Source organism: Scatophagus argus, chromosome 17, assembly GCF_020382885.2.
Source record: "Scatophagus argus isolate fScaArg1 chromosome 17, fScaArg1.pri, whole genome shotgun sequence".
In the NCBI taxonomy this organism is placed as follows: domain Eukaryota; kingdom Metazoa; phylum Chordata; class Actinopteri; family Scatophagidae; genus Scatophagus; species Scatophagus argus.
In genome coordinates this window covers 17,643,529-17,671,375 of record NC_058509.1, presented here as the reverse complement: position 1 = coordinate 17,671,375, position 27,847 = coordinate 17,643,529, and the positions used below count along the sequence as shown (strand labels likewise).

Sequence of the window (27,847 nt, the reverse complement as noted above, 5' to 3'; positions counted from 1 at the left end):
GGCCTCCAGTAACATTTCATTTCATTTCAACTTGCAAGCTCTTTCTTTCTGGTTCTTTCTTTCATGGCTGCGAGAACAATATACATGTCCTTAATAAGGATGTTAGAGCACTGGTGAGCGGCATATTTGCATCGTCTGGCAGAGTCTGGCAGAAGGCTAAGATATTTGTTAGTGTACTACCACCTCCTCAAACAAAGAGCTGCTGTTGTTAGTACCAAAGTAGAGCCTCACCAGGGTCCACTGGTATAGATGTGTCATGCTGGGGATGCACAGGAGGCAGAAGCTCCTCATGTGTGAGCAGTAGTCTGGCTGTTCACACCAAAAGTACATTTTAAAATACACAATATATTTCTAATATATTATTATCACTGTGTTTTCTTGCCAGAATGACACATATAGAGAAACAAGATTTGTGTGTGTGAGCTGTCACTAATTAGCAACTAATTTGCATTCTCTGTTGTTTTGCACACACCACTTTACATTAGCATTTTTAACTGTTTTTTAATCAGAGATAAAAGTGTTTTTTTTTATTTGTGCTGTACCTGTTGTTACTCTCATTTGAAGTCATTTTCATTGTTATTTGTTGCTCGATTGTTCTGCGTCCTTTGTGTCTGTGTATATGCACTATATATGCTACAGAAAAATCAGGCAAAATATCAAAAACAGCAGTTATGGAGATTAGCACAGCTGGGCCAAAGTATTTCTCATCAGTGTAACATCCTTCTCTCCTCTTCCATTCCTCAGGCTGGCAGAGATAACCACTGTCCCGCTGATCAGCAGTCGGACCCTCAGCCTCCACTTCCACCCGCGGAGAGGCCTCCATCACCACGTCCCTGTCATGTTCGACTACTTTCACCTGTCCGTTATTTCAGTGTCCATACATGCTTCACTGGTTGCCTTACATCAGCCACTAATCAGGTAAAGCTAAGGGGGGCTTTGCACATCTAAATCTAGACTTAATTTCTGATGTTGTTCTAAAATACTGCAGTCTGAGCTTCATGTTCTATTGTTGATCCATGTAGAAAACACTAAATAAAGACTCAGCACTTTTTGCATTGCAGTCTAGGGCTGGTTAGTGCTCGTATGATGTGGAAACGTGAAAGACCAGGCTAATTTCTTTCTAATATAACCCTGGTTGAAATGTACTATAGCTGCTGCTACTCTGACAAAACAGCAGCCAGTGTCTTCTAAACACCACACTTTATTACTGCTTTTATGTATTGGAATGTGATGTATATTTTATAGAAAACTTTCTCCAGGGGGTCAGGCATAAAGGGCCACAAAGTCTGCATAGTGAGCAGCTTGTGGTGGGTGAATGAATCAAACACTGGACTTTCACTTTGGTAACCAGAGCTCGAGTCTTGTGTGAAACACATTATCAGAATATTGAGCTGATATTTTTTTGACTTACTGGTGAATGACTTATTGTTAAGGATTTTTGAAATTACTGTGAGTTTTCTGTGGCAGTTTGCTTTGGTACAGGCGACAAAACTACTCAGTTAGGTTTATGAAAAGATCATTGTTTGGGTTAAAATTTCTTTCACAACATTAATCACATGTTAGGAAGGCTTTCTGAAAGGGCTGAAGGCCAATTTGAGTGCGTGTTCTGACAAGGACAGTACAGCAGCCTGTTACAGCAACCGTGCATATTTAGATAAAATCATTACTGCTTTTATATACTAGAATGTGACTTACTTTTTTACCATGTTCTCATAAAATTCATGAGAACCAATCAAAGGTGATATACACTGTACGTGTTGCTGTGATTGGATGCACAACATTTTGTGGGAGAGGGTTCTTGTAGAGGGTTAGGGTTAGGGTTAGAACTTTTTAAAAGACAGAGATTTTGAGTTTCTGAGTGACAACTATAATTGTAGTTGCACCCAGAACTCAAGAGAATGAACTGCTGGCACAGCTTTTTCATCCTTTGTATTCGTTTTGGCAGTTACAATTAAGAGTGTATCCATTAGCTGCTTGAATGGATAGTTTTCCAAACACTTATCTGATGAATTCAGCTCTCAGTATCACAAACTTAGCGTTTAGCAATGCATTACATAGATTACTGCAGCACTTGACTGATTGGAATAGCAGCAGCTCTCATCTCTCCACCTAACTGTCTTCCTTCACACACATACACACTCATGGTTTGTCCCTGCATGTGTTTGTCCCTCCCTGTTCTCTCTGCAGCTTTGCACGTACAGGAAAGGGCTCCTGGCTGGGGAAGGGCTCGCCAGAGAGCACGAACGACCCATCTGCCATGTCTGTGGAGAACCTTGTGTTCGGAGCTGGCTACTGCAAGCCTGTCATCTCTGAGGTATGTTAACCTTTAGCAGTTCAGCTGTGTTCAAATAGGAAGTCACAGAGAGTAAAAGCCCGCTTTGTCTCAGCAAGCTGAAAAAAACAGCTCAACATGAGCTGAGTGTTGTCCCCGTTCAGCCGGTTGTTCCCTTTTTGTAAGCAAACAGTGATGACGTAAACGTAATGTCGGTTTAGGGACACAGGCTGATGGATTTAGTTGTCATTTGTTTTGGCATGTCATCCAGAAGCAACACGATTCAGCTCAAGAGTGAGGTAGAGACTCATCCCCATTTGGATTACTGATCCTGGACCTGCCTGTCCCTCAGAATCTGTCATTTGTCGGAGCTCCGTGGAGTCTTAAGGCTTAAAGACCAGAGGCCAACACAGATATTATTACTGTGCTGCACTGTGACTTTTCATAATATCTGATTAACCAACCTGTCCAGGCATGTAGGCTCCAGGCTTAGCATCTGGAAGTGATAGCAGCTCTCACTGGAAATGATGGTGTAGTCCTGTTCAACTCCCTCTCATGCCTCTGTGCTCATTTACAGTACGGTTAAGCCTCACAACAGAAATTTTCTTACTGTTATCATAATTATTAATCAAAATTATATATGTTTTACTTTACAGGAATTAAAGTATTTTAATGGCCTTTAATCACATGAAGATAAAGTGATTCAGTATTTCTTGAATAGCAGCAGCTGGAAACTCTTGTCACTCCAATTGTTAATGCATAAACAAACAAAGTCTGGTTTGCGTGATTCTCAGTAGAATAATGGAGAAACTACTGGCCTGATTTTCATGAGACTTGTTGGAAGGATGGACCATGTGCCAAGGACAAACTATTTAAATTTTGAAGTGAATCCTCAATATGAGAGGGACACACAAATAATTTTTCACTTTTGCAGAATGAGTATTGGCTGTGTGTTGGCTCCTCCTCCATGGCTCAGGAGAGCAACGATGGCCGAGTGAAGCAGCGAGTGAAGAAAAGGAGTGCCATTTGAGACAGTGAAGCAAAGAATCAGAAAAATTTTATTATTTTCTAATTTTCTTCACAGCGGTTGTGTTCTGAAGTACAAATAAACACTCATCCGTACCTCCACTTAACCTTGGAGGAAGATGCCACATCTCCAGACTTTGTGGGAATTTGGACAAAACGCATGTCCAACACCAGGGGAGGGGAGAGATGAGACAGAGATGTAACCTGGTGCATTGTTATTGTTATTGGAACTGACTTTTTTGTTGAGATGAGGATTCACTTATTAGTTAAGGTGTCAGCTTTGCATTGAACACTTGAGCACCTTGGTGGAGGTCTGAGAGCATTTCCTAGTTAAGTATCTAGTTATCATCTGTTAATACCAATATAGGCTATAAAAAATGTCAAAAAGTAGCGTCGTTGCTGACGCAGGGAAAGCTGAACCCTGATGCAGAATGAAAAATGGGCAGGCAGGTGAGGCAGAGGTCCAAACAATACTCTTTACTTATTAAAGCAAAACTCAAAAAAGCACACACTTTCTGTGGCATGGGATCAATGGGAAAAACCTGTGACAAAGTTCACAGCATAGCATGGCAAGGCAAATGGAAGATCATGGAGACAATACAAAAACACTCTGACAAAGGTGACTGGGAAAACGAGGACTAAATAGACAAGACAACGAGACACAGGTGACACACATTAGGAGGGAGAAAGCAATCAGGAAAACCAAAAGCAAAGCTACATGAAAACGGGACACACAGGGGAAGTGAAGCTTTCAAAATAAAACATGACAAACAGGAAATGACAAAAACCTTGAACATAACACATGAAAACACAAGACACACGTGAAACATGACACATGGACTCAAAACCAAAAGACAGAGGACCAGGAAGTGACGGAAACCTTGAACATAAAACATGGAAACACAAGGAACATGACACATGGACTCAAAACCAAATGACAGAGACTAAGGAAGTGACAAAAAATAACATTAACTTGTAAGAACGTGAAAATGTTAAATAATAAGCCTAATTAGGCCTTCATCATGTTTTGGTTTTGTTATGTTTTTTGAACGTTCAACTCCCAGCAGTGCTTTGTAAAATTCTGGCCCTTGAACAGTGTAGTTGATGAACCTTGCTATAAACCACTGCTCATCAGGCTTCGTGTTCAGTATACATACTGAAATTTTTACTACAATACTCAGTAGGCTATTACTCAAACCTGTGTAGAATCTACATGTTTCATAGATTTTGGAGTCAGCTAAGGTCTGTGTAAAAAACTTTTGCACTATTTTTATTACAATATTAGTAGCAGGTCAAGTTTAGAGATTGGATTTTCCAGTCAGTTCTGAAGTGACTGACTTTTGATGTGTCCATTATGTTTAATCAAAATCGTCTCTTATCTATAGTTTTCTCTTGTGGCAATTATTCCAACTTGAGTAGAGTTGTAAAACTGTTGGTGCCATTTTTTCCATCATTTTATAACATACATCTCTCGGGTCCCTGCGGACGCCACACTGTAAGTTACACTGCACTGTAAATGTTAATGAGCGCCTTGGTCGCCCCCCTGCCCTCCCCCTCCTGGTTTTTACTCTCACCCCTGGCTGGGCACTTTAATAAGCTCTGCATTTAGCCAAGCAGGGGGGTTTCGTTTGATCACGTTAATGAGTTCTGCTCGCAAGTGCCACGTACCACATAGCTGCAGGTGAAATCATCTCAGAACGCCGCCTCTTCCTTCACCTTTATTTATTTAGAGCATTTCACCTGTGGCTGCGCTATGTCTTCAGCACTTTCCCTCTAAACACCACAGCATTTCAAGTACAATGTTGTTTTTGCTGAAAAAATGTCGAGTTCCTCTGGTATCAGTGGCTGCATCTCACACAGAAGAATAAAGCTCCTTCTGTGGCATAAAAGAATACTTTGAGAGGAAATCTTTGTTACTTTCAGCATAACCCAAGCATTGTCAGCTTCCAGAGAATCTCTGGTTTTAGGATAATGACTAGTTCATAGTGAAAAATAGTTATTTTTCCTCTGCCCTTTGCTTGCAGACTCATCCAGACAGGCCTCTATAAAGGTAAAAAGAATTATGAAAGTAAACATACAGATGTTCCTTCCTGGTTTGGGTATACTGGGTAGCTGCAATTACAGAGCGCACACAGGTATGATGATAGGGCCGGAGACTGTGCTTGCTTGAGGCAAATTACAGTACACCCCCAGATACTCAGGCATCACATGCCTTTCGAAGCTCAGAGTCCCACTGGCGCTCCCAAAACATCCCAGCCATGGGAAGAACTCGCTTGGCAGCAGACTGTTAGTGGGTGAAAGCAGCCACCGGTCACATTCAAGGCTATCTGGCTCAGTGTTATGACGCCTAATGTGTGCAATGTCAGTTGTTCAGTGAGGGGGCCATGAGTTAGAAAACAAATGATTACAGTATCAAGGCTTTGGTGATTTGTAGCTGTTTGGACAGGGGCTTGTTTCTCACTCAGCACATCCTGTTAATTGCATTGGTGAAATACAGTTAATATTTCTACTGTATTGTTAGAGAGCCATCTACTGGAAATGTGGTCCATATTACAGCTTATATTTAGCTTCCACTCAGAGGCAGGGGAAATTGTACTTGTATTACAGGAATGATTTTTCATGGAATGTTATTTCCTAATCAAGCTGCTTCTTTTAGCTTTGTTACTCACTTAGTATTGTTGAATGTTTCATTGTATGATTTTAGCTGAGCACTTTTGATTTTTAGTTTTATGTACACAGTTACAGAAACATTATTTCTTCCTTCTGTATTGAGCTCTGGGTCAACCTCTCCCACTTGTGAACATGAAAAGGTCATAACAAGGATGCGTAACATCCTCCTTATGGCCCATGATCTGTTTTTACAGCTGACAGCAAGCTGTGTTTAGGGGGCAATTGTTTTTAACGTCTTATTTGATCTTCCAAGGAATTATCTTACACGTTTCTATTCAGAAAGAAGCTCCCTTTAGGTCAGTGACATGCCCATGCAACTGTTGCAGGAGCAGCTATAAAGTTAAAGTATGGGTGCATGTCCATTATTAAGGCAGGCCATTGAAGTGACTACTGACCCGCATAGCAGCTGACATTTCCTCTGTGTCTCCTTCTCTACAGGGAAGCTTTTATGTGCCCAGTGAAAATTGCCTGCAGAGGGCTCATACGTGGCATCGAAGGCTCTGTCGCCTCCTGTTGGTCGCACACAGGGGCCTGCACACTTACTACAATGCACTGAAGAAGGAAAACCCACAGCTCCAGCAGACTCCACTCGATTCAGGTGAGTGTGTGTAAAACATTATATTCAATCTTTTTATTTTTTATTGTACTAAAAAATATATAAGTGTTGTATGTATTGTTTAATCAAATAAAATACCAACACAAGAATGTTAAAGTCCTAAAAGTATTCATTATCAAGACTGATCACTTTAAGCGTATTATTAAACAATTGTAATGCTTCCTTATTTCTACTGACGCAAGAATGTGTAACCAACATTTTAACTGATTTAACTGATTGATTTTATATGCTGTTGGGTAGTTTTCATCTCTAAAAGTGAGTCATATATCTTCATGTTCTGTTCTCTTTCCACAGAGGTGCTGCCCGTTGAAGAAACTCTGAATCAGCTCACAATAGAGTTACAGGTATGTTAGTTCTATCTCCATATAAAAGAGCCATCATCAAAGACACATTTCTGTTGTCTCTCGATGGACATGCAGTTGTTTCTCATCATGAATAGTGAGTTGATGCATGACTTCAAACATTTAATGACACCTGGAATGGTTTATCTAGATGTTTGGGGCTGATTTTTTTTTATTAGTATGCTAACCAACACAAGAATTTAGAACAACTGAAAAATGCAATACTAAGAAAGGAAATTTATTTTAATTGAATTTATTTTTACTATACTGTAGGAATATAAGGGGATGGACGTGATTACAATGTTTTCTTTGGTAACCAAAAATCTTGAAGCTTTCTGCTAAAGTCTTGCAGGAGATCATTAGAGACATTAAGTAATCATGGTTTTCAAGAATTAAAAGAAGCCGCTAAACCAGGGGTGCCCAGACTTTTTCCTTTGGAGGCCCATAACTAAATCTTAATGGTCAGCCACAGGCCAAAAGCATCTCCTGTATTGTATTATTAGGATAACTGTGGTACAAGGATCCCATAGAAATAACTTCTGAGCCATCTCATGTCTCAATCAGCTGCAGGAAGGCCATGAGAAGGTTGCAGAGCAGATCAGCAGGGATGTGAGCCAGCTCTGCTCCCAGCTAGCTGCTCTGTGGAGCTGCTTCTTGGAAGCCGCTGTGCTCAACCCCCACATCCTCTCCTACCTGGCCCAGGAGCACCACACGCTCAGGGTGAGAGCCACACTCCATCAAAGGCAGGGTTACACTAGGCTCAACATTTACTGTGTGTACCCTCACAGCACACAGTCCAGATAGTCTCCATATTAGAGTGCAGTGATGAAATATATACATTTAATAATTTTCATTATGGCACCCACACCACAACACTGAAATACTACACTACACATAGTTTCATAACCATTGGTAATGTAGTTCTATAAGCAGCTTTTTGAGGCCGCCAATTAATACAGTGTTTTACAAGCTGTTGAATAAAATTCTTCTACACCACCATGGAGTTATTGCTCTGGGCAAGTATGCCAAGTAAAAATAACATTTAAACCAATTGTGATGAGGAAGAAACCTTCATATCATATCATATCAATTGTGAATCCATCTATCCCTCCATTTTCTATACCGCTTAGCCATCAGGGTCACGGGGGGCTGGAGCCTATTCCAGCTGACTACAGGTGAAAGACGGGGTACACCCTGGACTGGTCGCCAGTCAATGGCAGGGCTGACAGACAACCACATACACACTCACACCTAGGGGCAATGTAGAGTAGCCATTTAACCTAAGGTGCATGTTTTTGTGATTGTGGAAGGAAGCTGTCGTACCCAGAGAAAATCCACGCAGGCAAAACCTTCTTGCTGTGAGGTAACAGTGCTAACCACTGCACTATTGTGAATCAAAGGTCAAAATGTTACTTAAGACTTAATTTACTTTACTTTAATATGTTAGTTTAGACTGATCAGTCTATGGCAACTTGGAATGATTTGTGAGTGCTACAAAGGGAATTACCAAAGATGCTATTTTAGACCTCAGTAGCTGAAACCCAACTGAGCAAGTTAATATAATTTCCATTGCAATTTCTATCTAATCACCAGGCTCTTTAATATGAATATGTGCTTCACAGTGGAGTAGCTCTCAAGGCTCTCTTATGAGTTTCTGTTTCGTCTCAGTTGTCTGAAAATAATGAACATGTTTGCTTTGGTATTTGATTACCCTGAGGGGATACTGTCATGCCTCCACCCACCAAAGGAGTAAAGATTTCAATTAACACTTATTCTGTAATTATTGTGGAGAGAAAATACACCAGAAATAGTGTTCCTGGTGATTTGCCTGTCACAGTGCCTGACTTTTAAGGATGATGCATTTCTAATTTGAGCCAGAGAAGGAGAAAGCTTTTGGCTCAAGCTTGTGTCACTGAAATTAGTGATTCGAATTTCTTGTTGTGTGCAGACCTTCAATTTTTGACTTAATTCAACTGACCAGTTTCTTTGTCTTATGCCATTAAGATTAAGAGTGACGCTTCACCAAGGTGAAAATTGTTTTATCTGTTTTTGGAAACATCAGGTCAGAAGGTTTTCAGAGGCATACTTCTTCACTGAACACCCCAAAGAGATATCTCTTATTTTTCAAGAGGAACTGTAAGTAAACAGAAAATAATTAATTCTGTGAATAGAGAGAACTGTAGTATTTATGATATTACTCTGCTGACTCAGAATCAACAGACATGGCCAGATAGCTGCAGAAGTGCGGAGTTCAGACTACCTGACCAAGATGCCTCCTTTACCTGTTGAGTGCCTGGACATTGATGGAGACTGGAATAGCCTGCCCATCATCTTTGAAGACAGATATGTGGAGTCTCCTCAAACAGGTAATACAGAAAGTAGCAGAAGATATTGTCTTAAATACACTTAACACCAATTTTTGGTTTTTCAAGACACAATGTTCACTGTAGAACTACAATTGCTTTTCCAGAGTGGGTATCACATGTGCCAACTACTGATGGACAGACGAACCCAGATGCTGCCATCATTTCTGCCAATGGGATTTTCGAAAGCTGCCAGGGAGCCAGACCACCAGCAATAACCCAGGACCCCTTGAACAGTGATGACTGCATGGACCTGCCCACATATGTCTCTCTCATTGCAGAACAGAGTCAGACCGGGACAAGCATCACTAGTACCCAGAACTTCATTCTTAGTGAGGACATTGCTGGTCCCTCTCTGGCAGAGGCAGTAAGCTTGAAGGAACTAGAGAAAAAACAAGGCCAGATTGACGAGAACTTTAATCCAGGCCTGAGGTACATCGCTAAGCCTTGTGATGTGGATTCATATGGAGGAGAAGCAGTCCTGGATCTCTCTTCCAATCACAATCCCCTTATTGACTCTCATAACAGCAGTGCTAAGTCTCCAGCTTATCATTTAACAGAAAATACTGACCAACTTTGTGATGCCACAAATGGCAGCAAAGCAAAAGAGAGTGAAAACAATGAAGAGGAGTCTGATATTGCCATGCCATTAAATCACTCTATAGATGATGAGAGTGAAGATGTTCCTCTCACTAACCTACCCTCTGCACATCCAGTCATCCCTCCCTTTACTGGTGATCTCAGAAAAGAGATGACTCATCGTGGAGGTCTGGTCAGCTGCAAGATCATGAAGCGCTCGTCCTCAGTTATTTCTGACTCAGGTATTGAGAGCGAGCCCAGCTCGGTGGCCTGGCCCATGGAGGTTGCTCTGCGTGGCCGACCTCCTTTAGACTTTTCTAGTGAACGTGAGATTCCACAACAAATAGTGTGTCGCCACCCAGTGCACCGCAGCTCTCTGGAGGGCCTGCAGATGGAGAGCAACGGAAGCCTTCCAAGTGCAGGTATACAGGCCTCACTTACCTCCATTAGCTCCCTGCCCTACGAGGAGGACCAGCAGCAGAGGCAGCTAAGCAAGCTGACCAAGTCAGTCTCTGCGCCGCAGATAAGTAGCCCTGAAGACACTGAGGAGGACCATGTGCTGCTCAGCCAGGAAACAGACAATAAGAGCTTTAGGCAACACCAGGATTCATTTACTATCAACTGCTCTTTGCTAATCAGCAACCTAGATTCAGAGCAATCTGATTCGTCTTTATTAGAACCAAATTTAAAAACAAATCTTGCTCATATCCTCACAGAGAGTCTTAACTCTGAAAAATTAAACTCTTCACAGAACCTGTCAGAGACACACAGAACCAAATCTGTGTTAAGTGGTGTGTCTGATGCCTTGCTTTTACAAGAGTCTGCAGAAAGCACTCATCTGAAGGAAAGTGCTATTATTGGCAGCCAGGGGGAGAATATGAACCATCAAACACACATCAGTGAAGTAAGCACCTTAGTGGAGGATGTGCATCTTGCTGAAACGGAAGCAGCACCCTGCAGCTGTGGAAACAAACCATGTGTGCATAAAAGTGCAGCAGACCAGGAGAGAATTAACACTGGAGATGAGTGCCAAAGTTTCCAACAGACTGAACTGCTCAGTGACCAGGAGTGTCAGGATTTCTCCCGAACACCTCTAGAGCCTTCACGACTCCAACACTCCAATGACCTGCCGAATAGTACCACCACCACACAGAGGCCGAGTGACCTTACAGGGCTGATAGCGAACGATATGCCACCATCTGTTGACTTCAGTGGGATATCAGCAATCGAGAAAGAGCCTTTAGACTGCCCCACTAAGTCATCTAAGATTCCCAACTCAGGGCTGGCCTTTGTGAACAAGAAGATGGTGGAGGTGGTGAATATGTCGGTATCCTGTGCTCCGACCTGTCTGCCATTTTCTTCTGTTCTGAGAGACTCTCCATCCATCAGTGGAATTTCGGCTCGCCAGGCTACCTCACCTATTACCCATCAGCCCTTAGGCTCCTTTGGTATCATCTCCTCGTCTTCACTCCATCCTCTGAACATGGATGATGAGACCAATGAACGGATGCTGAAGTGAGTATATGTTTTAGATAAGCTTATTGTTAGCAGACCAAAATGTGTTGTAAATGTGTTAGGGTTAATTGAAATACACTCTACGAAAAACTCTACAACTATATCTGCTTTGTAAATAAGCTTGTGGTTTCTGCCTACATTGACGGACAATGACACTGACCAACAGCCAGACAGCAGTCTGCTACACAACACAAAAAGTGCCACAGTGTCTTAATTTCAATTTAGCTTTCTCACTGTCATTGGATTTCTAGCAGGCAGGATGTCATTGTACTTGTCTACATACTCTAGGCAGGCACTGACATAACTAACAGCTAGACAGCAGCCTGCTACACAACACATTAAGGGCCACAGGCTGCACCACAGATTAGCTTCTTAGCTAATGTCTCCTTCTTACCTACAAGCATTAACGCATGTCTTGTGCTGCACCCTGGCTTGCTGACTAAGCTATCAAATATCTGCCAAGGGAACATTGCTGATGTTAGCAGATTAGACAGCAAAAATAGCTAATCAACATAAACTTACCTGTAAAAGGACCACTTGTAAGACTTTTATTCCGTTCAGTAATAAAAACCACTACTTTTGAAAATCACCTCTATTGACTGTTTTTTAACTGAAAGGGGGGTGGCCCATGTAATTATCGTTGGACATTAAAGCTGCATTCAAGCTTTCTTGAATACACAGTTAGTTCTGTACAGGCAGGTGTGAATAATACTTGGGAGTCAATAATTAACGCTGCAGAAAATGCAGGTCCTCTTCCCAAGAAAACTTTGTAGGAGTGAGATTATAATCCACACCAACTACAGGAACTACAGGTTTTGTGAGTTTGTGGAGATAGCAGTTGACATCTGGTGAAGTAGGTGGCAGTTACTCATGCTTGGAAAACCTAGTATAACAGAATGGAATGAGGGCAATATGAAGCAAGGAAGTCAGAATGAGGTGAAATGCCTCCTGAGTATTAAATCACATCAGAGAGAACAGATAAATCCATTATGATTAGCTGCAAGTACAGGAACTGAAATCGGATTTGTTTTGACTTCTCCTCTGCTAAAATTTGTAACCTGGCATGGTGACAGGGAAATAAAACCTAGGGAAACTACTTGCAAGTCTGTGGGACGTCTGTGTATAAGCTGGTTTGCTTGGATGTGGGTAGTATGAACTAAAATTAATCTCATACAAAAATGGAAGGCAGGTTTATATTATATGTTGGACCAAAGGGACAACACTGTAGGAGTGAGTCACCTCGAAGAGATGCACTTTTAGTCTTGTGCAAACTTGTATGTACAATGAGATCTATGACCAGTACTAAAGATTGTACATTATTTTCCTGTCTGTCCACATTTCTGGGAATTACATTTCTCAATTTATTCCTAACAAACAGAATATAATGTCTCTTGTCATTTCCTTTACTCCAGATTCTACAAAGCCAAAGAGGAACTGTTCAAAGAGCTGAGCTTTCAGGCCAGTTTGTATAGTGACCTTCCTCTCCTGGCATCAGATCTGCCCTACTTCCCCCCTGAGGAGGACGATGAAGAGTTTGATGACGGTATACACCTTGTGGTGTGTGTCCATGGGCTTGATGGTGAGTGCAGCTGAATGTTCTGGTTCGCAACTGACCAATAACCTAATAGTTGTTCAACTGATACATCTTTAGCTTGCTGTACATCCTTTTTTTTTATTTGAATGTCTTATGAGCATTGTAAATGTAATATAGTCTCTGAGAGTATGTTGTACTAAGGTAAAATATCGTTTTGCACTATGCAGTATGTGAATACTAATTCCATGAAATATATTCCAGGTGTCTCTGAAATGATTAATGAGCATTCTTCATAAGAGCTGAGCCAGAATCTGTGTGTATAATTTCCTCTTTTCTTCCAGGAAACAGTGCAGACCTTCGACTGGTGAAGACTTTTATTGAGTTAGGACTGCCAGGATCCAGGCTGGACTTCCTCATGTCTGAAAGAAACCAGGTACATTTGGAGATGACGGTGATGGGCGCTACTTGATAATATGTACAATCTCATTTTCTGAAAGTGCTTTAAAACGATTCGTAGAGAGCTGACTGCTGTGCTTTTCTTCTCCATTTCCCTGCAGACCGACACGTTCGCAGATTTCGACACCATGACAGACAGGTTGCTGGATGAGATCATTCAGCATATCCAGCTGTACAATCTCACCATCGGCAGGATAAGGTCAGACACTCAACTTTAATCCTGTGCAACACACACATTACTGACAACTCATATTTTTGACTGATTATTTGAGGCAAATTCAGGACGGGTTAAGCAGCATTTTCTTCAGTCAGCAGATGGCAGCAGAGACTCTACATTGATACTAAGTCTCAGCATGAGTGCCTGAAATTATGAGAATCGCTGTTTCACGATAATAAATAGGCTGAACTAGCTCAAAATGGGTAAGTGGCACAAAATGGATGAAAAGCTCTTATCATATTTTGCCAATAAGTTTCTGACTTTCACTTGGTAGACTGTACTCCTTTATGCAACAAGGTGTTGCCTGGTTCCCATCAAATTAAGCTATTCATCTTCCTGCTTAATTGCCCTCAATGTGCCAATTTATTTTTTTTAAAAAAGTGTTTCTACCCAAGTTTGTTAACTTTCTTTCTTCGGGCATATTCTCTAGAGGGTGTGTATCAAAGACAAAAGCAATGGACTGCCGCAATAGCATCTGGTTCTTTCCGCGTTTCTTTTATATTTAGTTCAGTAGCAGACAGATGAGAAGGAGCAGACATGCCGGTGAGGGATTTTGGGTAGAGCTGTAACAGTACAGTAATTAAACATAGCTTCATGAATCTAATATCTCCCACTGCTGGGAAGGCGCTGTTAATTTGTATGATACGCCCTCTATGTTAGCATCATTAAGTTGTCATTGCCTTTGAGAATGTTTAAACATTTAACAAGTTAATGAATTTTTTGTTATCATCAATGTTGTAGCTAAATTCTCCAAATCGGCTGCATTTGAAGTAGTTCCTTCTCACCGACGAGTCTATAATAAGATACTGCACAGTGTCGTACTGTAGGTCAGCAGCGTAGGAGGCACTGTTTTTCTAGCCGCCCACTCAAGTTGCAAGTTTCTCTCCCTGAAAGTTGTTTGTGTCCGGCCAACAGCTTCATCGGCCACTCTCTGGGGAACATCATCATCCGCTCAGTGCTGACGAGGCCTCGCTTCCGCTGCTATTTGCCCAAACTGCACACTTTCCTCTCGCTGTCAGGCCCACACTTGGGAACGCTGTACAACAACAGCACATTGGTCAGCACAGGTGAGGCCACCAATCAGCTGTGGGAAAAACGCACACTGGAACTGTGCTGTGTTCACAATGCTGTGCAGTGCTGCATATTGATGTTTTGTGCTCCTACGCAGCATTTGCTGTTTCATTTAAGAATATCATCCATATTTGTGTGACTTAGGTCTGTGGTTAATGCAGAAGCTGAAGAAATCTGGATCCTTGTTGCAGCTCACCTTCAGAGACCACGTTGATCCGAGGAAAACCTTCCTCTATCTCCTGAGCCAAAAACCAGGTACAGAGTAAAAACGGACAAATTTGAAACACAGACACTATATTGACTGCCTCACTTAAAAGACTATTACTTGATATTCATGAAAATGTTGTCATCTTGTCTTTTTTGTCAAATTTCTGTATGTGTCAGCTCACTAACACTCAAACCCCTGCCAGCTAACTGAGAAAGGCCTGTGAGAGGCCTCCCCACTGTGTGAGTGGAACAAAGCAGTCGTTTGTCACACAGGCTGGAAGAAGATAAGCCTGAAAACACTTTTTTTTTTTTTTTTACCCCTCCAGCGCTGTGGCAGGCTGACAAAATGATCCAAACCCTGTCATTGGAAACCCACCAGCGCACTCTCTTAAAAGCACACTGACAGGAGACTTGAGAAAAAAAATGCAGTTTTATCGTATCAAGCCTGTCATTGTACTTTGTGATTGTACTTTGCGTTTTACAACCAATTCATTCCTTTCCTGTCTCCCTTTCTCTCCACGTCTCTCCCGCTCCCTCTCTCTCTCCCTCTCTCTCTCTCTCTCTCTCTCACACACACACACACACACACACACACACACACACACGCTCACAAACCCACACAGAGTATAGTCTCATTTACTTGTTTGTTTTGTGTCCTTTCAGGGCTTCAGTTCTTCAAGAATGTGGTATTGGTGGCATCACCACAGGACCGTTATGTCCCTTTCCACTCTGCCAGAATAGAGATGTGCAAAACTGCTCTTAAAGACAGAACCACAGGTCAGAAGTACATATATTAATGCTATAATGGATTATCTTCTCGTAGTCCTACTGTCCCAGTAGCTATGAGAATACTCAGTACCAAGCCTACAGCATTGTATTTGTAAACATCACAGTGTTGAACTAATTGGAATTATTGAAAGGGACAATATGTCATTTTTTAAACAAAGAAATAACACATCTTCCTCTTTCAAATTTATAATTAAATCATAAGAAATAAAATATCGCTTGCACAATTCAATACACTAATTGGTTTTGTGGCTGTAACTGAGGTTAACACATCCCGGATACGATGCCATCTTGGAGTCTGTGCAGTCGTGATTTGACGGTGGAACAAACAAAAACCAAACTCAAAACCAAGAAAAATGAAAACATGCATCAGTGTGATGACATGTACTTAGTTTGGCTCGTGTCCTGTCTATTAACAATAAGAGGGAGGGGTTATTACCTATATGGGAGCCACCCACCAGGGGGCAATTAATGTATCATGAGCTCTTATGTTATCTATCTTTATATACAGTCAATGGCTATGAGCACTATATTATGGAGGCTCATTTTAGCTACAGATAGATATTGCAGTGTAACGAACCTTGCGAAGTCAGTCAACTGACTCAGTAATCTGTCAGTAGTATGGCTCCTCTGTTACACACAGTTTGTATACCATTATCTTGTAAAATGTTCACAGTTAGAAAAAGTTGCATAGGGTGCCTGCACTTACACACCATGTCTTAACCGCAACATGAGATTCTTCGGGGGCTTTTGAAAAAATATAAAGAGACATATTTCAAGGTTTTTAAAACTTTGCTGTCTATGTAACAACAGTGACAAAGAAACTGTGTTTAAGGTAGATGACTCATATCTGACCAGTGTCCATCCATGTCATATTAGTGCATTATTAACAACAAATTTTGGGCTAATTAGGGATGTGAGCTCATCATACTCTTAAAATACTATTATTTTAGCACCCCTAAAACTGACCAATTAAAATACTGTATCTTGTTTATTTAATACATACAAAGAAAGGAAGCGTGCACACCACACACCATGTTGCTGTTTAATGAAGGTTATGTGACAGACTACAGTATATATATTAAATACATTTAAATACAATAGATGTATCATGTACTGAGTAGGACTCACTGGAGCTTTCCTCACTTTCACACTGAAGGGCCGGTGTACACTGAGATGATCAACAACCTCCTGCAGCCACTTGTGGAGGCTAAAGAGTGCCGGCTGATCCGCCAGAACGTGTTCCACGCTCTGCCCAACACAGCCAACACCTTGATCGGCCGTGCTGCACACATTGCTGTCTTGGACTCTGAGCTTTTCCTGGAGAAGTTCTTCTTAGTGGCAGGGCTCAACTACTTCAAATAAAGGTGCTACTACTGCAGTACTTACGGGACAGAGCATGTTGGTGGCTGATGGAGGCAGTTCAGAGGATATGGTCTTTACCTTCACTTTGTACAGTATATTCAATGTATATAATCCCTGGTATTCAAGAAGCAAGGCCTGTATATCCCATTTGTTAGGGTTGTTAGCAACTGTTATTAAAAGATTTGTGTATTGTGACTGTTTAAATTGCTAACTCAGACATCTGAGTTTGACGTGTAGCCATGCAAAACAAAACATCTATCACAGGATTGATTGTAGATGTTTTGTTGGCCTTATAAATAACCTCTCAGCCAGAACACTAACAGATGCTAATTGTGGTCAAAAGCATTTACCAACTTTCCCTTTAGAGCTGGTTTAGAGCCTGGATTATTGAATTGTTCTTTAAGGGTTACACCTTAAACTATCATTAGAACCGAGGCAATAGATGCGCAGCATTTTTCCCCTTGACTGTACATGAAGTATTTTGTTGTACAAAACATAGATGTTCCTTTTTACAGAAATGAGTATATTGTTTAAATTATTTATTTTTATCTACTTATGTGTCTATGGTGTAAGTAGTCCATCTAACTGTGATCTTTTGTGTGTTGTTATCATCAAATCTATCAAATGAAAATCAAACTGTTTATTAGACAATGGCGCCAGGAGTGTTACCCCATGTAGCCTATGATTCAACATAGTATAATTAGCTTTTTCATACATTTACATCTGGTTACACTGTACAACAGTTCAAACTAACCCAATGACCATGAATATCAAGTTTAAGGCTACATCATAAATGAGCAATTCAGTATCTTTGATACCTGTTGTGTTAGCCTTGACTTCATAATTGATTCTTTGCACTGACTGACTGAAAGACTGACTGACTAATATTTAGAAACTGATCATTTGCCAAGTGCTGCATTTTCCATTTTTTATTTTTTTTTGCTTTTCACATTTCATTTAACACTGTCTGTGTCAAGTTTTTCATATCAGTGAAGCAGTAGAAAGAACTGTAAGTCACAGGACTTTCAGCCAGGAGACCATTTACGCACTACAAGTTGTAAGATAAATTATGTGACATAGATTAGGTAACATATTTAAGTTACATCACATGCTTAATAAATGTCACATACAGGACATAAACTAACTTCAGCCCAAACCATCATGTGACTTTCTCCAGCTGACTACGCTAGATTATGGAAAAATGAAAGATTTCATATTAAATTGGTCCTGTTTGGCTGGTGTGCTAAGGTGTTCACGTTTTCAAGTGGTACAACCTATGTTTACATTTATAACATTCAAATCAAAAAGGTTTCTATGATGAGGATTGATGAGTTTTGCAAATGTATTCTTGGGTCACTGGATCGATGATTTTCCCCAAATCTCATTATAGCAGGATAAAGCAGCTAATGTTAAGCTAAACTGGTTTCACACAAAAGACAATTACTACATTTATGATGACGCTGGCAACCCACAATTGATGCAACCTAATTTCCTAATGTTAATGCTCCTTTACCTTGTAAGGCTTGGTTACTATTGTAGGTATTAACTACTACTGCACTACTATATGCTGATTAGCCTGGCATGCTGTTGCTGTTGGTTTTGGAAAGGCTAAATAAATACTGCTTCTGAAACTCTTTGAATTACAATCACATCACTAATATAGGATGATCCCATGACGACCACTTCAGTATAGAAATCAAAACTTTGACCTCTTGTGCTTAGCATTTCCTAAGCTATGAATGGACAGTTGCTGTTTAGCAGAGGGGTTTAGCAAATGGTCAATTCTTGTGATAAACTGTAGCAGTATTGAAGCATATGTGTGGAATTATAACTTACTGTTTTATCACAGTTAAAATACAGGACTTATTTTTGTTTTGTCCCTTGAATCATGACAGGGAGACACAAAACTGACTCACTGATAAAATTAACAACAAATATGCACGCATAATGTGAAAAAGAAACACGTTATCCATGACTATACAGTCTAATCTTATGGTCTAATGACCTTCACTTTTTTAATGAGCCATTTTAAATTGTAGATTAAAATTGTCTACACAAAGATAGATTCCATAAGGCACTTTGAAATTCATTATTTGTTAAATGCCGTAAATCAGGGTGACATTGCTTGTTTGGCGGTACTGGATGATTTTCCAACATGGACCCACTGCCAAGATTCTCCCTCACATGCTGTCACTTTTTGTAAACCAAGTTCAGTATGATGGTGATGAAAGCAGGGAAGCATCATCGTAGCAGACACCGTATCATGTACTTGAACATATATGATGCCATATTTTGACCATCTCATCAGCTAAATGTTGTATTTTTTGATATGTTTCTCCACAACCTTTCCTGTCATGTTCAAGAGTTACATGAGAGATGTCATTTTCCAGCATACAGGTGAGCATGCTTTCCTCATCACTGTGCTGTCTATCAAATGATGTTTACATTTGGACATTAGAGAACTGTTATTACAATGTTGCCACAGATGTCTCATATCTAGCGATGGTTGTGCATCTGCTGAATATGTAGTTATGTGCTGACATAGAGGTATATTTAACCTTTGCACTGGTTTGATGGCAAGTGCACTTTATTGACAACCTTGAATCAACCTCCACTAGCTGTTTTCCCTTGTTTTATTTTTGGCTCATACATGCACAGCTTCTTTAAATCTGAAGGTCAAATCCTGCACTTCTTGTTAAAACTGAACTGTCGGCCATTCAAGCATTGTATCGTCTTCAAAGAGTACAAAAGGTGACATAGCAAAGTGCTCTTTTTTGTTTGGAAACCATTGCTGTGGTGCATGGTAAGCAGAGTGTCACCATGATTGACTCTAATCAAAGGGGTTCCTTTAGGGCACAAAGATTGTTCTCAAAAAGCCACTAAGCAAAGCTGTGTAAGCAATCTGTAGGGACCGTCATGCATCATGCATCACGCATCATTTCTCAGCCACCCCTCCCCTTAGCACACACAAACACATACTGTCTATGGATGAGGCTTTAGCTTGTTTGCATTTAAGGCCATGTGTGTTTACCCAAAGTGGTCAGCGTGAATCAACAAAGGAAAGCATGTTTGTGGTAGTGAGATTTGCCCCTTCAAGGGCAAATACAGGTTTGAAATTGTCTCATGAGATGGATGGCTATCCTGTGAAAGGTTTTACTTGAAGGAACTGTATTAGCTCATAAAGAAATGTATTTACATTACAGTGAACTTCAGTCTGTAGAGCAGGGTATTTTTTGTTTTTATGACTAAATGTATTTGTACATTTATGCTGCTGTAATAACTGAGAGTGAATTCAAAGGTGATCCATAAATCCAATAGATCCTTGCTAGTGCTGTCAACCTTTGAAACTAGCTGACTTGAACCTTTTTGTATTTGATTGCCCTTTACTCAGAATCCTGTTCCTGTATGTGTGTGTGTGTGTGTGTGTGTGTGTGTGTGTGGATGGTGGAGGTGAATGTGTACTGCAAGTGAAAGGAGTACGATTGCCTGCTCGCTGCAGAACATCTTTCATGTGTTGAACTGAATGTAAAAAAAAATTTGACTTCACTGTGGGACATGTATTTATTTCATTCTGCAATTCTTTTGCTGAATGTATAACATGTAAAGTACAGTAAATACTTCTTCATCTGTGCCAATACTACTCGGATATTTTTCTATGTTGCTGACTGTACTCTATGTATTCCTGATTAGCTTGTGTCCTATGTAAAAATATAAATACAAATATATATACATAGCATAGTATTATTATAACAGATATGATGTTACAATAAAAATGTTCTTTTTGCATTATTATTTTTATCACTGGCTTTCAATTTCCTGTTTGCTTGAAAATATTTTTGCATAGTTTTGTTATATAGCTTCCTTTTCAGTCACTTTCCCTCTCAAATTTCAAACTAGTTAAACACTTTCAGACCAAATGCCCCTTGTAACAGACATCAAATGTTTTTTGGCAATATTATCATATTGTGAACAAGATAAAATTGTCTTTTATTTGGATAAATATCCAAAGATATTTGGTATCATATTTTCATGGTACGGAAAAATGCAGTTTGGTTGATTTGAAGTGAATTCCAAGTGGAACGGCCTTATAAGGCTATAAGAATAAGGCTATCAGCCTAAGCCAAAACTCTTTAAAAACAGCTTGCAAATATACTTTGGTTATTTGAAATAAAAAAAAAGGTTAGTAATTTCCAGCTGACAGCCTGGCACTACTGGTTTCAATACAACTAACCAATACATTTGTTATGCATTCAGTCACAGATTAACACACATTTAGTGCTCTAGTGAATATTAGAGTATGTGCGATCTACTCAAAATAAACAACAGTGCCAACATACATTTTAAAGATTGAAGATGTCAGTTAGTGCAACACTGTAGCTCATCAATGCATTTTTAATACATTTCAGACAACAGTGGAGCTATTCAGATGTATTCATGGATATATCGTCTTTGGAAACACATGCATGTTTGTTAGGATACATTTATTGTTGATGGTAATTTAATAGAATCTGTTAAGAAAGAATTAGAAAAGTAGCTATCATCAGTCTTATATCATTTACAAGCAGCCAGTGTATTTTAATAAAAATTCTGCACCAGATGCTATTATCACTCAAACCTTTTCAGATCCATCATGAGAGAACAGACTGTGTGTTGCCTATGTTTTCCTAAAAGTCCGCAATACTCTACATGCACACCACTGTGCTGGTCTCACCCCGGCTGTCACCCTGTCAGAGTCCCTGAGTGGTGCTTGTGTTGTGTGCAGATATGTGGCTGTTTCCTGCCTCCCCGAGCCACAGGGTCCACAGAGGCAGATTTGTCACGGCCTTTAACTTCTGTCTGTGTATATTCTATTAACGAGCCCTGTTGTGGGACAACAATGACTCGCCGTTTGTATTGTCCGTCGGTGACACCCGCAGTAAACCAATCATAGCCGCAATCCCCTAGTGATGCCCCATTTCAACTGCATCAATTTATGACTTCCAGGTTTGGGATACCCCAGAGTTATAAATCCAGGCCACAACAATCCATACTCAATTTGATTTCAGGGTGTTCTTTCTCATTCCACCGTCCATTTGTCACTGCATGTTGGACTCATGATCCAACTGAGGCTAGTTGGAGTCCCTCTACTTGCTTTCTTACTCTTTTTCCTTCCTCCCTGAAATCAATAGAGCTCATTTTTCCACTACAACCCTAAAGACATCACGCCATCACAGAGAACTGATGAGGGACCCACGCTCACACATAGTAATGCATTTCATTTTCTGCAAGTTAACAGCAATTGGTTGGTCACATTCGCTTACCATCAAATGCAATGAAATCACAGCAAATAAAAAGCAGTGCACTTGTTTACAGCTCGACTCTGGCACAAACACATCCCCTTGGAGACCTATCTTATTCTGCATGTGTCGCTCCTCCTCTGCGATAAAGTGGAGGAAAAATCATTTTGTCATTAAATCCATCACTCAGAGTTGATTGAAGCGGTGTTCATTCCATTGTTTGCCTTGTGAAGGAGGGAAGCCATTAGTCCCAGAGTGATACTTTGGGCAGGCATCGTCAATAAGCAAGCCGCCAGTGGGAGTAATTATTGCCGCTGAAACTGTCGGTGCTGGAAGGTAATAAGATCTCACATGGTCTCATTATCTCCCATGACACTGATGAGCAGGATTTCACACCTAACTACCAGGAAGATAAAGCACAAATATGGCAGAACTGGACTTTCAGCACTACTTTGAATAATGTCTTTCTGTCTTTCTGATTTTCTTTTAATCTGGAAGAGTAAAAATTGTTACCAAGGACATCAAATCGCTACTGATCTTTCTGCACAACCATGTTTGTACAGAAAGATTGGACTTTTTTTTTTCATTTCAAAGGATGCTCCAGCTAAGAACACCCTGGTGCAAAGTACATGCTTTCAAAAGCAAGTGTAGTCTTTTATTATGACAATAATGGGGAATGACAGGGCTGTAAATCAATACCAGTCACTCATTTTGTATTCTGTCTTGTTTTTGGAATTTCATATTGGAGAAGCGGCTTGTGATTGGAGGGTCACCGGTTCGAGTCCCCCACCAGACGGGCAGGAAAAATTTGGGTGTGGTGGAGTGATTAATGCGAAAATGCTGCCCCCCTTCATTAGCTGGCTGATGTGCCCTTGAACAAGGCACTTAACCCCCTCCAATATGCTCCCCGGGCACTTGATGCTGCCCACTGCTCCTGTGTGTGTTTCACTGCATGTAATTTGCTGGGTGTTGCTCAACTAAGGATGGGTCAAATGCAGAAGACGAATTCAGTGTGTGTATGTAAAAATATATATACTGTCAATAAAGTGATTCTTCAGATTCTTCTTCTTCTTCGAATATGCAATAATTCTGCTCAATCTGAACATATAAATTAGCATTTTAGGAATTGTTTGTATTATTGTACTTTCTATGTTGTAAATATATATATCGGGGCACACAAACATGATCCACTGAGTAGTTCCCCCATACCCTCTCCTCTTCTTCCTCTCCCCTCCTCTCCTCTCATCAAGTCAACATATGATTCATTATTTTATGTCACTAACTGTGTGTCCAGTTTTCCTTGTAGTTTTGTGTCTCTTCCTCCCTTCCTTTCTCTCTCTGTATCTGTCTGCAGGTCTCTCTCCATCCAGATCTACATGCTGACCTGCATCTGTCCCTCTGACAAACCCAGTGTCTACTGTCAACATCTGCCCATGTCCTTCTTCTATGTAGTGCTATTAGAACTACCTTGAACAGCATATCAGCTAAAAAACAAATACATACAATACATAGTTCTTCAGCATTTCAATTAAAACAACCAGTCATGTTTGTCCTTTGTAATGTATGTTTATTGCATGTACGTTTCTCTCTTTCTCTCTCTTTCATCCTCTCTGTCCTGTCTACCTCTTCTTCCTCCCCTTCACCCGGCTGACTATCAGCAGGATAGTTCTCCCTTGTGATCCACGTCCTGCTCAAGGCTTTTTTTTTTTTTTTTTTAACATTTTTGCTGTCTTTATCTCATGCCACTGACTGCAAATCAAATTTCCCAACTGAAATGCTAAAATGACTGAACTGAACTAAACTATATATCAGAATTTCAAAGAATGTGTGGTAAAACTGAGAACTTGAACCTGCAGTTGTGCACGTAAGTGAAATTTGGGAGTGATATTGTCTGTATCAAAAAATAGACCCCAATATCTAGAGTGTTTTTCTGCCCATCCTGTACTGCAGTGCAAGCATCTCTATAATGTTATTTTTTTCTTCCTCTGGTTATACTCCAAATAATGTCAACACTGAGATTACTCTGGTGACATCACCAGGGTTAGGCTGGCTAGTGACTACTAACCCATGAGTAATTAATAACTAATAAAGTTAAACATGACTAATAAATCAAAAATCTTGATACGCTAACTAACCGTGTAATGAAAAATATTGTAAAAGCTGTCAGCCTTAGACTGAAAAACAATGCTGGTAACATCATTTTGAGACAGCTGAAAGTGTCCCTGTCCTTACTTTAGCTGTCATCTGCTGTTCATACAACACGCCTCCGGCCTGTTATGGAAATGAGGGCATCTATCTCCTCACTGATGGGTTGAGATCCACATAGACAGAAGTCCATGTCTACTCCACAATTAATGTCTAGTCTCCATCGGCAAATCTATCAGCTCTGTTTTCCAAGAGATGTAAAATTTCATGAGAGCCTCTAATTGCTAGAGATTTTTCTGCAACTCAAAGAGAAGTGATGTCTTCTATCAGTCATTGGTTGTAGTTTTTTTTCGTTAAATCAGGAGTCACACTGAATTCCTTGTGAATAAGCATTAGATGGTGGCATCTTTAATAAGTTAACATATATATGCTCAAATATGTTCAAACCAAAATATTCTCCTAATTTCCATAATTTCTCTCAGTTTTTCACATTCCATGACCGCTTAAAGTTATGACAGGTCTCTCCAGCAGATGGTGCTGCTACTCTCTATTCTTGTCTGTTAGACGACACAGGCTGTGGTTATTAAAATGCTCATAAATGAAGCCATTTTGTCAGTAATATGAGATGAAAAAATTTACAGAATGTCCTTTAAATCTGTTAGATTGTCTTATTGCGTTGTGTTGAAGTAGATCCTGTTTTTGCTCTTTTCTTTTTTGGACTGATGAGCTATACAATAAAATGTGGCGCGCGCGCGCGTGTGTGTGTGTGTGTGTGGAGGCTTACAGGTATCTCTATCTGCTGCCAGTGAGCTGATGTAAGCCTATAGGTCAGACACATCTCTAATGAGCAGAGCAGTGTGAGAGACTCAGTACAGTGCAGAGCTATGGGCAACACTATTGATCGAGAGACATTTAACATTTACTGTAGCATCCGTGCTGGCAATAAAGTGTCAAGATGCCTCCTTGTCTCTCCAGTAAGTGGTTAGAGGACAAGGAAAACAAAGAAAAACTTCTGATTAACTAAAAGAGAGAATCAAAAGGCCCCCAAAACATGAAATTCCTGTTCAATTCATTTTACGATTGGGAAGCCAGTGAGAGTCCATTAAAGGAGCATTTCATTTCACCTTTCCTCAAGGTTACCAACCTTTTCTGGTGTTGGATAATAGCAAGTCAACTCCCCAAAGTGATTCTGACAATACCCACCAATTTTGTAGCATTGCTGGTGAACACACTTCACCAGTCACATCCATATCATTTCTCAGCTGTGGTGGGCTGTAACTGTAGAGGTCAGTGAATGCTGAAACCAGATATATCTGTGGGGGATGACAGGCTGTCAAGAAGGAGAGGGAGAGAGATGCTAAGAGGAAAAGGAGATGGTTAATATCATGATGGAGAATGCAGTTTTAAAGAAGTAGTTCAATATTTTGAGAAATATGCTTACTTGCTTTCTTTCCAATAGTAAGATGAGAAGATTGATCTAAACCTCTTTTATCTTTTATTGCTGAGGACATATTTAGCTTGAGGACTTGAGGGAGGGCAAAACAGCTAGTCTTGCCCTGTAGGCTACCAAGAGAATTAAAATGGCTACCAACACCTGTAAACTCAACACAGAACATATGGTGCTTGTTTAATTTTTATTAGTTTTTTTTTTTTTTTAAATCATGTAACAGAAATGGCAAATGGTGAATGCTATTCAGCTCCAGCTCCAATAAACTGTCCTTTTTTATTATTTAATTAGGTCAAGTTGGCATTGGGAAGTATTTAGCCTAGCTTAGCATAAAGACTGGAGGGAAAGACATAAAAAAAGAAGAAGAATTTTGTATTCTCATAATTATGGCTCTTCTTACTCATGCTAATGTTTCTAAGGTTCATACTGCTTTCCTCAGTATGTCCTTTAAAGGTGAAATGGTTTCACTGGCTAGCTTTCTCTGCCCACCTGCAGCTAACCACACCCACTGTTAGTAACACATTCACTGATATCTCGTCTCAAGAAAACAAATCAGCGTATTTACCAAAATGATGAACTATTGTTTTGGTGACATGGAAAATAATGTATTTATTTTGTGCATGTGTGATATTGGTGCACATGCCTTTTGGTGACATTCACATGCATTTTTTATCCTCCTTTTCTTCCATTTACTATATAGATTCTATAATGACAATATCATCAGAACATGACCTTCACGTTTATCCAGTGTAGCTCGCTGAATTGTTAATGATGTGTTGCTTCCTACACAGCACAGCTACTGTGTCTCCTTCAAAGCCTTAGGGACATGGAACAAGCCACAGAATGTTAGTCTTCAGGGAATTTCAAAGCTTGTTTGGTTAATCTGTGCAAAAAAATTTAAAAACTGAGATATATAGTGGTGACCAGGGACAGTTGTAACACTTTTTTTCTTTTTTTTTCCCAATAAATAAAAAAAAAAAAATTCACTGGAACAGCCAGTTTGCTATACTACGAATTATAAAGAGTCTAAAGCTACTAAAACAATGTATTTAAGTGGTATTATGAATATGTACACCAACAAGAGATGACTTGTTCTATTTTATTTAATCTGAAGTCTTAACCAGGAAAAAAATAGTGTCTGTTCCTCTTTCTTATACTTGGTATGCTGTTAGCAACTACGTTTCCACTGACAATTAGTATCACCGTGTTATCTAGTCTATGTAGGCCTTTAGGGTTTCTAATGTGTTTTCTGTTTGCCTACTTTAGTACAGTGCATTATTTAACATGGATGCCTTGCAAGAATATGTTGCTTCTTGTGAACTGTCTGGACTGCTAGTTTAACATGTTAGTTATTTCTATTCTTAGTTTATAAAACAGTGATTCTAATAATGCTTATTTGGATTCCTTGAAGTTTGACCTCAGCACAGTATCCAAAAAATATTTCTTAAAGAAACGTTAAATTTTTACCTTTTCTCTGTGAGTTTCAGATGTGGTGAGCAATAGCAGAAAGACTGTGATCACTCTATCTTATTTCTGATTGTAGGACTTCAGAGATCAGAGATCACATGGAATGCACGTAAATCACAGGTTTTACTGACACTGAGAAAACGTGGAAATGAATTCTCTGATAAGGCTTCAGAATGGTGGAGATTCAGAATCTTACCAAAAATGCCGGATTGAAAAGATAAAGGCAGATCTGGCACGGGGGTTTTGAAAATATGAAGTAATCTCCCTGTAATCCTAAGAGATCCCAGCATGCAAAGAAATAGTAATCCCATGTAATGATAGATGATCCTTACAAAGGTCCACTCCATCATGCAAAAGAAGGGCTGTGAAAGAAAGAAGGTGAAAGAGGATATTCTGTGCTAGAAAAATTATCCATATGGGTTTTATGTCTGGATTCCCAAGTAAGTCATCATGACTTTCAACCTTCAGCAAAAATGTGCTGTGCTGGCAAAACC

General features: G+C 40.0%; 1 protein-coding gene across 1 annotated transcript in view; it reads left to right on the top strand.

Annotated features, from left to right (window-relative positions):
* Nucleotides 1–20,807, top strand: part of fam135b (family with sequence similarity 135 member B) — a 41,372-nt gene extending 20,565 nt beyond the window's left edge. The window contains exons 6-20 of the mRNA XM_046418242.1: nt 745–918; nt 2,188–2,314; nt 6,407–6,566; nt 6,879–6,928; nt 7,490–7,645; nt 8,988–9,061; nt 9,137–9,291; nt 9,396–11,382; nt 12,795–12,961; nt 13,258–13,349; nt 13,474–13,571; nt 14,505–14,656; nt 14,805–14,915; nt 15,531–15,644; nt 16,813–20,807. Of these exons, the coding sequence (XP_046274198.1) occupies nt 745–918; nt 2,188–2,314; nt 6,407–6,566; nt 6,879–6,928; nt 7,490–7,645; nt 8,988–9,061; nt 9,137–9,291; nt 9,396–11,382; nt 12,795–12,961; nt 13,258–13,349; nt 13,474–13,571; nt 14,505–14,656; nt 14,805–14,915; nt 15,531–15,644; nt 16,813–17,018 (3,823 nt within the window). The 3' untranslated portion in view covers nt 17,019–20,807. The remainder of the gene's footprint in view (nt 1–744; nt 919–2,187; nt 2,315–6,406; nt 6,567–6,878; nt 6,929–7,489; nt 7,646–8,987; nt 9,062–9,136; nt 9,292–9,395; nt 11,383–12,794; nt 12,962–13,257; nt 13,350–13,473; nt 13,572–14,504; nt 14,657–14,804; nt 14,916–15,530; nt 15,645–16,812) is intronic.
* Nucleotides 20,808–27,847: the final 7,040 nt, after the last annotated feature.